This window comes from Schistocerca serialis, chromosome 4, assembly GCF_023864345.2.
Source record: "Schistocerca serialis cubense isolate TAMUIC-IGC-003099 chromosome 4, iqSchSeri2.2, whole genome shotgun sequence".
NCBI classification, from domain to species: domain Eukaryota; kingdom Metazoa; phylum Arthropoda; class Insecta; order Orthoptera; family Acrididae; genus Schistocerca; species Schistocerca serialis.
Window position 1 is genome coordinate 771,051,701 of NC_064641.1, and position 13,775 is coordinate 771,065,475.

A 13,775-nucleotide genomic window follows, 5' to 3' on the forward strand; every position below is an offset into this window, starting at 1 on the left:
ACCATCTGCACGAACAGTTCCACGACGTTTGCAGCAGCATGGACTATCATCTCGGAGGCCATGGCTGCGGTTACCCTTGACGTTGCATCACAGACAGGAGCGCCTGCAATGGTGTACTCAACGACGAACCTGGGTGCACGAATAGCAAAACGTCATTTTTTCGGATGAATCCAGGTTCTGTTTACAGCATCATGATGGTCGCATCCGTGTTTGGCGACATCGCACATTGGGGGCGTGTATTCGTCATCGCCATACTGGCGTATCACCCGGCGTGATGGTATGGGGTGCCATTGGTTACAAGTCTCGGTCACCTATTGTTCGTACTGACGGCACTTTGAACAGTGGACGCTACATTTCAGATGTGTTACGACCCGTGGCATTACCCTTCATTCGATCCCTGCGAAACCCTACATTTCAGTAGGATAATGCACGACCACGTGTTGCAGGTCCTGTACGGGCCTTTCTGGATACAGAAAAAGTTCGACTGCTGCCCTGGCCAGCACATTCTCCAGATCTCTCACCAACTGAAAACGTTTGGTCAATGGTGGCCGAGCAACTGGCTCGTCACAATACGCCAGTCACTACTCTTGTTGAACTGTGGTATCGTGTTGAAGCTGCATGGGCAGCTGTAGCTGTACACGCCATCCAAGCTCTGTTTAACTCAATGCCCAGGCGTATCAAGGCCGTTATTACGGCCAGAGGTGGTTATTCTGGGAACTGATTTCTCAGGATCTATGCACCCAAATCGCGTGAAAATGTAATCACATGTCAGTTCTAGTATAATATATTTGTCCAATGCATACCCGTTTATCATCTGCATTTCTTCCTGGTGTATCAATTTTAATGGCCAGTGGTGTAGCTCACCCTGTCCGTCAGGTCGTTAACGTATGGGGTAGTTATAATTAAAGGGCAGCTGCTCACAGAGATCCTGGGCGTTAGACACTGCGTTGTTCGTGGTGAGAGGTAACCCTGTATTTTGTTTTTTTTTTCCGCACAAAAATCGAATGTCCCATGCGTCTAACTCCAACTAGCATTCCGTGTTCAAAGTCTGTTAACTGCCGTCGTGCGGCCGTAATCACGTTTGGAAGCGAAACTTGGTAGATAAAAAGCTAATGCGTTAATTCGGAACTGGTTTACGCTGAAAAAAAATTATTAGTTTCAGCTTTGATCACCAGGTCCAAATCTGCCGCTGTACACTGTTTGTGTGACGGTATGACATCCACGCTGTCATTTTACGAGGGTGATCCCAAAAGTAAGAAGGTCTCCTATTTTTTTTTTTTGTAAGTACAGAACTCTGTTTTTGTGGCAGTTGGTCACACTGTTATGAAGAGTGCTTCACGCGCTGTGTGTAAACATGCGCACGCCGCGCTCGGGAGCTCAGTCTTGGCTTGGCAGTCGTTGAGAATGGAGCTCACGTTGGATATTACCGCCAAGTGCGAATTGCGCTCAGTTATTCCGTTTTTTGAACGCAAAGGGCACTGCGCCGATTGAAATCCATCGCCAATTGACGGAAGTATATGGTGAGTCGTGCATGGATGTCAAAAATGTTCGTGAGTGGTGTAGAGAGTTTGCAGTTTGTCGGACCGAAATTCATGACGAACAAAGGAGCGGGAGACCGTCAATTGCTGAGGAGACAGTGTTGAAGGTTGAGCAAAGCATGCGTGAAGATGGGCGGATCACTCTGGATGATCTCTGCACGTTGGTTCCTGAGGTTTCCCGAAGCACCGCTCACAGAATTTTAACGGAAGCATTGAACTACCGGAAGGTGTCCGCAAGATGGGTGCTACGCTTGCTGACTGAGGACCCCATGCGGCAACGAGTTGATGCTACCCGCGCATTTCTTCACCACCCTGCAGCCGAACAGGACAACTTTCTGGACTCAAATGTCGCGGGTGACGAAACCTGGGCATACCACTTCACAACGGAGACCAAGCAACAATCACGCCAGTGGCGGCATCCTTCTTCACCAAAGCCGCGGGAATGCAAACACAATCTGCCAGTTAAGTTATGACAACGGTTTTTTGGGATCGGTAAACACGGGATGGACTGTGTCCTGGTTATGTTCGGATATTTTGAGACTATTTTCAGCCATTCATGGACTTCATCTTACCAAACAACGATAGAATTTTTATGGATGACACTGCATCATGTCAGCGGGCCACACTTGTTCGCCATTGGTTTGAAGAACGATTGTTCTTGTAATTAAAGCGAATTGTAATTAAAGCGAATTGTTTGGCAACCCAGATTGCCGACGTGAATACCATTGAACATTTATGGGACATAATCCAAAGGTTAGTGCGTGAACAAAATCCTGCACCCGCAACACCTTTGCAATTACAGGCGGCTATAAAGGGAGCATGGCTCAATATTTCTGTTGGTGATTCCAACGCCTTGTTGAGTCCTTGGCACGTGGAGTTGTGACACTACGCCGAAGAAAAGGAGGTCCGGCACGATATTAGGAGGTATTCCACGAATTTTGTCACCTCAGTGTATAGCTGTTTGAAAAATATTGAGTCTGGACACTTCCTAATATATTCCATAGATCTGGTCTCGCAAGATGCTTTTTCTCCCTGTTTCCAAAAGTTATTGAAATCATCTGTGCTTCTCGATTTGAGTCTCCAGAAACGGCAATCTCTGTGTTTGCTAAAGGACAGCTTTTTAAAGCCTACCAGTTAACCTGCACCAAGTTTTTTTATTGGCGGTAGCAACGTATAGAACATCACGGATTGCTTCGAAAAGATATGCCGACCGCGGTGGCCGTGCGGTTCTAGGCGCTTCAGTACGGAACCGCGAGACTGCTACGGTCGCAGGTTCGAATCCTGCCTCGGGCATGGATGTGTGTGATGTACTTAGGTTAGTTAGGTTTAAGTAGTTCTAAGTTCTAGGGGACTGATTACCTCAGATGTTAAGTCCCATAGTGCTCAGAGCCTCGAAAAGATATAAGCATAAGTGCATGTCTGCTATTGTCATTTGCGTCGTGTACTCGTATGTGCAAGCATGTCTACGCTGTAGTACATAAGAATAGGCTTCCGTAATGGGGAGGGGGAGGGAGAAGCATGAGGGAGCACTTGCCTTGCCTTGGATCTAGGCCACAGACATTTTACTCACTGCATAATTCTCATGCATTTCTGAAAATGATTCCCTGTGGTTCCAGTAAACAGCAAGTATAGTCTGCTGGCATTACGTTGCCTAGCGTGTCCGGAAACAGTGTGTTCTTCGAGATGCTATGTAATTTAGATTTGTTTGTTTGCGTGCTGCTAGTGGGAAATTGTGCTATTTCTCAGAGGTAGTTTCGGCGTTTCCGGAACAATGTCAAACTAAATCGCTTAAAATTTTCTCTGTCACCTAGTCGCAGATGTCCTTATTGAATTGCGGTAAATAGCCCGTCGAACACAGCGGTACTTGGTGTCAGTCGACAGTTCCCGCAACAACCCTCCCCTCCCTTAAAATCCTAACACAAAAAAGGTTGGAGTGTACTTAGGTGACACCCGACGCCAGTTCCCAACCAGTTACCACTACATAGCTTAAGCAGCTCATTTTACACCGAAGCGCCAAAGAAACTGGCATAGACATGCGTATTCAAATACAAAGATATGTAAACAGGCAGAATACGGCGCTGCGGTTGCCGATGCTTTTATAACAAGAGTGTCTGCCGCAGTTGTTAGAGCGGTTACTGCTGCTACAATGGCAGGTTATCAAGATTTAAGTGAGTCTGAACGTGGTGTTGTAGTCGGCGCACGAGCGGTGGGACACAGCGTCTCCGAAGTGGCGATGAAGTGGGAATTTTCCTATATGACCATTTCACGAGTGTACCGTTAATATCAGGAATCCGGTAAAACATCAAATCTCCGACATCGGTGCGGCCGGAAAAAGATCCTACAAGAACAGGATCAACGACGACTGAAGAGAATCGTTCAACGTGACAGAAGTGCAATACTTCCGCATATTGCTGCAGACTTCAGTGGTGGCTCACCAACAAGTGTCAGCGTGCGAACCATTCAACGAAACATCATCGATATGGACTTTCGGAGCCAAAGGGATACTCGTGTACCCTTGATGACTGCACGACACAAAGCTTTACGCCTCTTCTGGGTCCATCAAATCAACATTGGACTGTTGATGAGTGGAAGCATGTTGCCTGGACAGACGAGTCTCGTTTCAAATTGTATCGAGCGGATGGACGTGTGTGGGTATCGAGATAACCTCATGAATCCATGGACCCTGCGTGTCAGCAGGGGACTGTTCAAGCTGGAGGAGGCTCTGTATTGGTGTGGTGTGTGTGCAGCTGGACTGATATGGACCCCTGATACGTCTAGATACGACTCTGACAGGTGACACGTACGTAAGCATCCTGTATGACCACCCACATCCATTCATGTCCATTGTGCATTACGAGGGCCTTGGTCAATTCCAGCGGGACCATGCGACATTCCACGCCTCCAGAATTGCTATAGAGTGGTTTCAGGAACACTCTTCAGAGTTTAAACACTTCCACTGGCCACCAAATTCCCCGGACATGAACATTATTGAGCATATCTGGGATGCCTTGCAACATGCTGTTCAGACGAGATCTTCATCCCCTCGTACTCTTACGGATTTATGGACAGCCGTGCTGGATTCATGGTGTCAATTGTCTCCCGCACTACTTCACACTAGTCGAATCCATGCCACATCGTGTTGCGGCACTTCTGCGTGGCACGTGTACCAGTTTGTAAGGCTCTTCAGTGTATGTCGTAACAGCGCTTATAATTACTTTACTTATGAACCCAAACGTGTCTTTCGGAATTAAAACATGCCTTTTTCTCAACTAAAAGTGAAAAACAAAACAGCGGAATGTTTCATCAAGTACGGAAAAAGATAGTCCCCAGGAGTTGGGACTATTTCTGACTCGATAAGGTGGTAACACACTCAACATGCAGAGGTGGAATCATTGAACTGTATAGCTCAGCGACAGGGCTGGTCAATGACGTGTCAAACTGGCGTCTGACTAAGGCATAATAAATATTTTTGGAAATTTGTTATTGAATCTTTTCCAACTTTTACTTCAAGTATAAACCAGAACGAAGATACAGACAAGGGGTTTGGCAGCTTATGCTACAAACCTTTGACAAACATTCTCTGTTGGACAGAGAAGAGGAAGGTCCTGCATTCGTTGAAAATGCAACAGATGCATGAAGTGAATAACGTCCATGTGGAATTGCAGGCTGTATCACATGCTATGGCCGTGTGTAGTAAGCTGAAGCGTCTTTGACAGCCGGCGGAATACATTCTTCATGGTCAGGCATATGAGCTAATATGGATGTACCTTGATCAGACTTTCTAGTGTTGTGGGTTCCTTCTCAGCAACACCAAGATTAAGAACAGTGTCTCATTAAATCTTCTTGGGCTATCAGCTGGTGTCGTGTTGTCGCAAGGCTGTCGTTGACAAGGAACGTCTACCTACCAAGGTACAGTGTATGCGCGAAACCTTCCGCAAGATCGGCTACTCGAGAGACAAAAAAAAGGTGCTTTCTCCAACCGAGTAAGACGAAGAAAGAAAACAATACAGCAGAAGAAACCAAGCGCCTGGTATTGCTTCCGTGCGCAGAGGCGCCCACAGCCAAATAATGGAGAAGCGCAACATAAAAAAAATTATTCGCCGCTCAGCGATTAAAATGAAGAATATGCTTGGCTCACTCAAACGAGGGCGCCTGGTGCCTGCGGCTTCAGTGGTGAGCGTGCCAGACGCAGCGATGCGTCTCCCAGCGCCGTTCGGAACATGTGAGAAGCGTTCGCCTCGCCCAAACCGACAAGTCTGTAGTGGCGCAGCCCAGCATCAACAAAGGAAAACACGTTTGTGTCTGAACAGAAAAAAGTGCTGTGGTGCACCAAGGAAGTCTGCGATTCGGTCAGGAAAGAGGCGGTGGAAATATGAGTAGAAGAGTGTGTTGCCCTTGGAGGACAGTGTACCTAGGAACATGTGAGATATCGTCGTCATTGTTCCAATCTTGGAACAGATATCAGAATCACATGAAGAAACGTGCACTAGGGAAGGCCATAAGCAGTTTTCGGTAATTTTTTACTGTTTTTGTTGTTTTCTGACGTGAGGTTCGTAAATGTTACGAGTTCTACATATTGAAGTGCTGGGTAATATGTTAAAGCTTTTTGGAAGTTATTGGTAATTCTTCAGATCCAGAGTTTTATGGCCAATAAAATTCTGTGTATTTTTAAAACTACACTCATGCCCACAAATTAGGTTAATTGCTGAATGTGGTTTTGCACAACGTGGCACTACACAAAACTAATAGCATAGACACATAGGGAACACACACGACACAGATCTGTAAGTCCACGGTATTGGTGAAAAGTTGAGAAAACCGTCCCGAAACGCATGTGTTACAAAACGCCACTGTTTCCTGCTCATGTACCCCGACATCAGTATGGAATATGATCACCATGCACACGTACACAGGCCGCACAACTGTTTGGCATACTCTGGATCAGGTGGTCGAGCAGCTGCTGGGGTATAGCCTCCAATTCTTGCACCAGTACCTGTCGGTGATCCTGAAGTGCCGTAGGGGGTTGAAGACCTGCAGCGATACGTCGACTGAGAGCATCCCAGACGTGCTCGATGGGGTTTAGGTTTGGAGAACAGGCAGGCTTCTCCATTTGCTTGATACATTCTGTTTCAAGGTACTCCTGCACGATGGCAGTTCGGTGGGGCAGTGCCTTATCTCCACCAGGAGGGACGTGGGACCCACTGCACCCCTGAAAAGGCGGACATACTGGTGCAAAATGACGTCCCGATACACCTGACACCTGTCAAAGACATGCAGGTGTGTACGTGCACCAATCACAGTCCCACCCCACACCATCAAACCACGACCTCCATACAGGTCCCTTTCAAGGACATGAAGCGGTTGATATCTGGTTCCTAGTTCACGCCAGATGAAAACCCGGCGAGAATCACTGTTCAGACTATACCTGGACTCGTCCGTGAACATAACCTGGGACCACTGTTCCAATAACCATGTACTGTGTTCTTGACACCAGGCTTTAAGGGCTCTCCTGTGACCAGTGGTCAGTGGAAAGCGCCTTGCAGGTCTCCGTGCGAATAAACCATGTCTGTCCAGTCATCTGTAGACTGTGTGTCTGGAGACAACTGTTCCAGTGACTGCGGTAAGGTCCTGAGCAAGGCTACCTGCAGTGCTCTGTGGCCGTCTGCTGGCACTGATGGTGAGATATCTGTCTTCTTGTGGTGTTGTACACTGGAAATCCCGTACTGTAGCGCCTGGACACGTTTCCTGTCTGCTGTAATCGTTCCCATAATCTTGAGATCACACTTTGTGGAACACGGAGGGCCCGTACTACGACCTGCTGTGTTTGACCAGCGTCCAGTCGCCCTAGTATTCTACCCCTCATAACGTCATCAATATGTGTTCTTTGAGCCATTTTCAACACACAGTCACCATTAGCACGTCTGAAAACGTCTGCACACTTACTCGGTGCACCGTACTCTGACATGCACCAACATACCTCTACGTATATGGACTGCTGCCAGCGCCACCATGCGACGACCGCAGGTCAAATGCACCACATGGTCGTACCCCGAGGTGATTTAAACCCGCAAACCGCCCACCAGAGCGTTGTTTCACCATGTATCAGCATTATCCTTACTTTATGAGCATGAGTGTAGTTACGTAACGTGTAGACAGATAAGTCATATTTCGTCATCATGCATCATCTTGCACGTTGAAACGGAAGGTATTCTATGATGGAGCGCATGATATTTACAGATGAACTGAGGGATTTTTTTATGTCTAAACAGCTTTCGATTTCTTGTGAATGGAAATTTGTGATACTTGGCAACAATTTCTATTTCAAAATGTTGTAACTTATAACTGATTTCTGATAATATTTCTTCTTAATTTGGTTTCACTTGCGTGCTGTCGATGTGTAGTGGAGTAATAACTTAGCTCACAGACTATTAAATACAGTATTGACAATGTTTCCTTGAGTCCAACACTTTTAAAGTTGAATAGAGTATTTGTTCCTAGGTACCTGACCATGTTGTACCTGGGAGCAGTTTTCATATCTGGAAAAACATTAGACCTTCAGAGAAATTTTTGCTATTTCAGAAAAAAAAGGAACACACAGAAAGTGAACGATACCAATTCAAAATTCAATAAGAATATGTATTGAACTTCTGTTACATGGATAGTTAGAGACAAGAACTGGAAAGTGTTTCAAGGTATAGTTCTCCCCCCTTAATGACTATCTCAGCAACCGAGACTGCGGTTTGCAATTGATCTCCTTGTGGAATGCGGCGTTGGCAAAAATACATCAGAAGTGCTCTGATGAAAGCAGCAATGGGCGGAATAGTTAGACAGCAATACGGCGGCCGAACTTCCTCGCAAGGGACCTCCCAGCCAACAATGCCATACGATCATTTCATTTCATTTCAGTTAGACAGCATCAGGACTCGAACCCCGGTCCGAACTCCCCATCCACGTCACCACCTCCCCCCCTTCCACCCTCCAACCCCTCACCCTCCCTCTCCCCACGTCGGCCGCGACATCTATGTCGGAGGCACGGGAGTGCCCCACCTGTTGCGTCCCCGACAAAGGAGTATGTGGTCCAGCGGCTATAAAGGAACGAACTGGACATGAAACCAACTTTCTCGTGAAAATGAGCAGGAAACTCGTCGAAACTTTGCGGCAACACGACGCAATTACTCTTCTAATAACACGGTTTGCAGACACAGAAGCCATATACGGGTTGAAACTTCAAAGACGAGCCGGCCGCGGTGGTCTCGCGGTTAAGGCGCTCAGTCCGGAACCGCGCGACTGCTACGGTCGCAGGTTCGAATCCTGCCTCGGGCATGGATGTGTGTGATGTCCTTAGGTTAGTTAGGTTTAAGTAGTTCTAAGTTCTAGGGGACTGATGACCACAGAAGTTAAGTCCCATAGTGCTCAGAGCCATTTGAACCATTTTTCAAAGACGAATTCCTGACTGGAAATGGAGTAAAACAGGTCTGACGAATGTGTGTCCGGAAGCGTATCGCTGCCACGGTAGATGACGCTGACGAATGGGAGTTCCTCTGACCACATACCGTGCGTTCCTCGTGTGTTGCAGGCTATGTGATAGACGCAGCGTCCTGTAAGCAGCAAAATGGTCCGTTATTCATGTCGGGAATAAGCAGAGATGGTGTTTGTGTACGGTCAAGCAGATGGAAACGGTCTAGAAGCAGCATGGCGGCCGAGCGGTTCTAGGCGCTTCAGTCGGGAAGCGCGCTGCTGTTGCGGTAGCAGGTTCGAATCCCGCCTCGGGCATGGATGCGTGTGATGTCCTTAGGTTAGTTAGGTTTAAGTAGCTTTAAGTCTAGGGGACTGATGACCTCAGATGTTAATTCCCATAGTACTTAGAGCTATTTTGAGCAGCACGGCGGTACCAAAACGAGTACTCTCCCAGACTCCAACCACATCGCACAACACTTCAAGCCCTTTTTGAGCGTTTGTGTGGTCATGGGTCCTTTCAGACAGACGAACGTGCAGGGAGGCGGCGGACTGTGCTTGCACCAGATACAGAGGATCGGGTTAGTCTACGGGATATTGAGACGAGCGCTAGTACAAGCTCCAGGCAAGTGGCCCGCCAACTTAGTGTAAACCAAAGTACAATTGTGTGTTTCCTGTATGACATCCCTTACTATCCCTATCACCTGCAACTAGCGCAAGGATTACCAACAGCGAGCTGGCCGGAGTGGCCGTGCGGTTCTAGGCGCTACAGTGTGGAGCCGAGCGACCGCTACGGACGCAGGTTCGAATCCTGCCTCGGGCATGGATGTGTGTGGTGTCCTTAGGTTAGTTAGGTTTAATTAGTTCTAAGTTAAGTCGCATAGTGCTCAGAGCCATTTGAGCCATTACCAACAGCGGATTTTCCTCTACGGGAAGGATTTTGTGATAGTTTTTGCACCGGACCGTCATAATTATGGGATTTCTGCCAGCAGTCTTCTTTACCGACAAAGCAACCTTTACCAGAACGTTGTCAGAGGAACTTTCATTCGTCAGCGCCATCTGCGGTGGCATCGACGCATTTCTGGAACATGTTAATAGGTAGGACCTTTTCTCCTCCATTTCTGGGCAGGAATCCGTCCCTGTAGTTTGTCGGTTTTAATAATGTTCACCCTGTATTCCACCCGATGTACCTGCAAAATTGTATCATTGTACGACACATAGTTAAGGAGATACGACTTCATAAACACAAAGCTCCGTGAAAACTAAACTGCAGGGCTAAATTCGCTTGAGATACAGGTGAAATATGTTAACTATACGTGACATGTGCGTACGCGGGCAAAGACACGGATAGAAAGTTGCTCCTAAACCTCTGGATCCGTTTCAACCAAGCTTGGTGCACATATTACTAGCTATCTGGAAAGATAAGACTGTGGGGGTTAAGAACTAGCGAGCCCTTATTCGGGGAGGGGGAGGTGATAACGTGACGGAATAAGGGGGAGGATGAAGTGGACAAACAGAGAGGGAGAAGGAGAAGATGGACAGATAAAGGAAAGAGGAGGAGATGGACAGAGAGAAGGAGGAGGAAGAGATGAACTGGGCAGAGAGAGGAAGCGGAGGAGATGGAGAGAGAGAGAGAGGGGTTGGGGCAGATCAACAGAGACAGGGGCAGCAGATGAGCACACAACCTTATAGGTGGGGCAACCACAGCTGCGAGTATTCATCTTGGGTATTAACAATCCCCTCAACTGTACTTTGGTCCTCTATTTACCATTACCGGTTTCGTCGCGTTAAAGCCACATCTTCAAGTGACATATGTATAAAAATCCAGAAGGAATAACAACCCTGACACATACACTAGTACGGTAAATTGTTTTAAGATTTAAAAAATATATTAAATGAGAATATGAAAATGTTGTTACTCACATGATTAAAACATTAGAGCGTAAAAACTCGGACCTTTTTCCCCAACATTCGTTGTCTGTCAAATTCAAAAGACCGTAAAAAGACGTTATGTCATGGATTAAAAACTGCCAAATTCCAATACAGTGGATAGGTCCAAAACAAATCGCATCATAGTGATCTGTTGGTAAGAAGACAACAAATGAATTCAATTAAGACCTGATTTTGGACAATAATGAAAAACCAAGAAGTGGTTGCCACACAGTGGAGGGGTCCTCTACCTAGACAAAATCGTCAAGTAAATAGCTAATGGGGGAAAAACAGAATCTGAGAAACGCACTTACCGCTTCTCCAATCTATATGGAACCGCGTACAGGGGACGCGGCCGCGTGCTCTGTTATTGTATACTGACGGCAAGAAAGTAAACAGCTTGCCTGCGGACACCTCGCGCATGAGCTGATGAAGCGCGGGCTCGACCGAATGATTGGTGGTCTTTTGGGGATTACACGAATGGTGAATGAAAACAAGGAATATTGGGATACAAAGTATAGCAACTTTCTTAACCATCTGTAGAATATCAGCATAGTAGTGACAGCTCACATTTTTCGTTAATGACGCCCCAAGTTATGTTAAAACTGGAGTGTAAAAGAGGAACATCACGTGCATATAACCTAGAGCAACGAAAAAGATGTGCTGGCACAGTCAAAAATAGTTCAAATGGCTCTGAGCACTATTGGACTTAACTTCTGAGGTCATCAGTCCCCTAGAACTTAGAACTACTTAAACCTAACTAACCTAAGGACATCACACACATCCATGCCCTAGGCAGGATTCGAACCTGCGACCGTAGCGGCCGCGCGGTTCCAGACTGAAGCGCCTAAAACCGCTCGGCCACTCCGGCCGGCTGGCACAGTCCACTTAAAACTTTAAAATATTTTTCAGTAAGTTAAAATTCTAAAAATTATATTTCGTAAAAGTGCTTTAAAAATTCTTAGTTTTGACAGTTAAAATAATCCAAGACTGTAGTGAATTTTGATACTTAGTAACAGTCGCTAAAGTTTAAGGAAATTTACAAAACCTTTAAATACATTCTTGTAAGGGAGACGTGAGAAACCTAAGTCAATAAAGCAGATGCATAGGAGGGGGGACGTGAGGCGAGGTGAGGAAAATAGAAAGGGCGAGGAGGAACAAAGAGACTGGGTGATGAAAGTACAGAGTATTGCGTTCATTTAACTTAGGCAGTCGAAATTTTCCAAAATACCACGATGCCTCAACTCTGTTTGTCCAATGCTGAAATTTGGCAGTTTTTAATCCATGACAAACCATCTTTTAGCGGTGTTTTGCATTTGACAGACAACGAATGTTGGGAAAAAAGATTCCGAGCTGCCGAGTGGTCTAAGGCAGTCATGGACTGTGCGGCGGGTCCCGGCGGAGGTTCGAATCCTCCCTCGGGGATGGGTGTGTGTGTTTGTCTTTAGGATAATTTAGGTTAAGTAGTGTGTAAGCTTAGGGACTGATGACCTTAGCAGTTAAGTCCCATAAGATTTCACACACATTTGAACATTTTTTTTGATTCCGAGCTTTTCCCCTCTAATGTTTTAATCATGTGGGTAATAACATTTCTATATTCTCATGTATAAGATTTTAATATTTTTTAAAATATTAAAACAATTTACCGTATCAGTGTATGAGACAGGGTTGTTATTCCTTCTGGATTTATTGTTATACAGATGTCACCTGAAGATGTGGCTTTACCGCCACGAAACCGGTAGTGCTACAGTAATAAAGGACCAAAATACAACTGAAGTGATTGTTAATACCCTAGATGAACAGAGAATGGACGAGGAGGAGATGGACAGAGAGGGGAGAGGAGGGAGAAGAGGTGACGGACAGACTCAGGGGGAACGAGGAGATGGACAAATAGAAAACTGGAATAAATACATGCCTTGGCAATACTGAGCTAGTGACAGATCTTCATAGCAATATATCATCATTGAGAATACAATGAATGCATCAGCAGGTTGACTTTTAAGAGAAGCCTAGAAGGTCGTAATGTAGCCAAGGTGAAGAACCGACAAAACAGATTAGTGCACAATGGTTGACTCGCTGTAGCATGGTACTCACCGCTCGCTCTTCCGGCGTCTTGTGCTCGTAACCGCCTACGGGATCATCGGTGATGTAGAACGGGTGGTAGCGCGCCGGTGTCTCAGGGTCGAGTCCGCCCTCTACCACGAACGTGTACGTCTTGCCGCGCACCACGTTGATCTCGGGGATCAGCAGACCGTTGATGTACCATGAGATGCCCCAGCCGACGTGGCCTGTGAATATCAGGTCCGCTTACTGAGGAGCACAAAGCACACACTTTAAAATCTCAGGAACAGACAAATCATTAGGCGCCAACGGAAGGTTCGTTATACACTACTGGCCATTAAAATTGCTACACCAAGAAGAAATACATATGATAAACGGGTATTCAATGGACAAATATATTATACTAGAGCTGACATGTGATTACATTTTCACGCAATTTGGGTGCATAGATCCTGAGAAATCAGTACCCAGAACAACCACCTCTGGCCGTAATAACGGCCTTGATACGCCTGGGCATTGAGTCAAACAGAGCTTGCATGGCGTGTACAGGTACAGCTGCCCATGCAGCTTCAACAAGATACCACAGTTCATCAAGAGTAGTGACTGACGTGTTGTGACGAGCCAGTTGCTCGGCCACCATTGACCAGACGTTTCAATTGGTGAGAGATCTGGAGAATGTGCTGGCCAGGGTAGCAGTCGGACATTTTCTGTATCCAGAAAGGCCCGTACAGGACCTGCAACATGCGGTCGTGCATTATCCTGATGAAATGTAGGGTTTCGCAGGGATCGAAT

At 46.4% G+C, this 13,775-nt stretch overlaps 1 protein-coding gene across 1 annotated transcript in view; it reads right to left on the bottom strand.

Annotated features, from left to right (window-relative positions):
* LOC126473332 (protein Skeletor, isoforms D/E-like) overlaps positions 1 to 13,775 on the bottom strand; it is a 337,232-nt gene that overhangs the window by 27,182 nt on the left and 296,275 nt on the right. Inside the window, exon 12 of the mRNA XM_050100317.1 lies at positions 13,017 to 13,210. Within this exon, the coding sequence (XP_049956274.1) occupies positions 13,017 to 13,210 (194 nt within the window). The remainder of the gene's footprint in view (positions 1 to 13,016; positions 13,211 to 13,775) is intronic.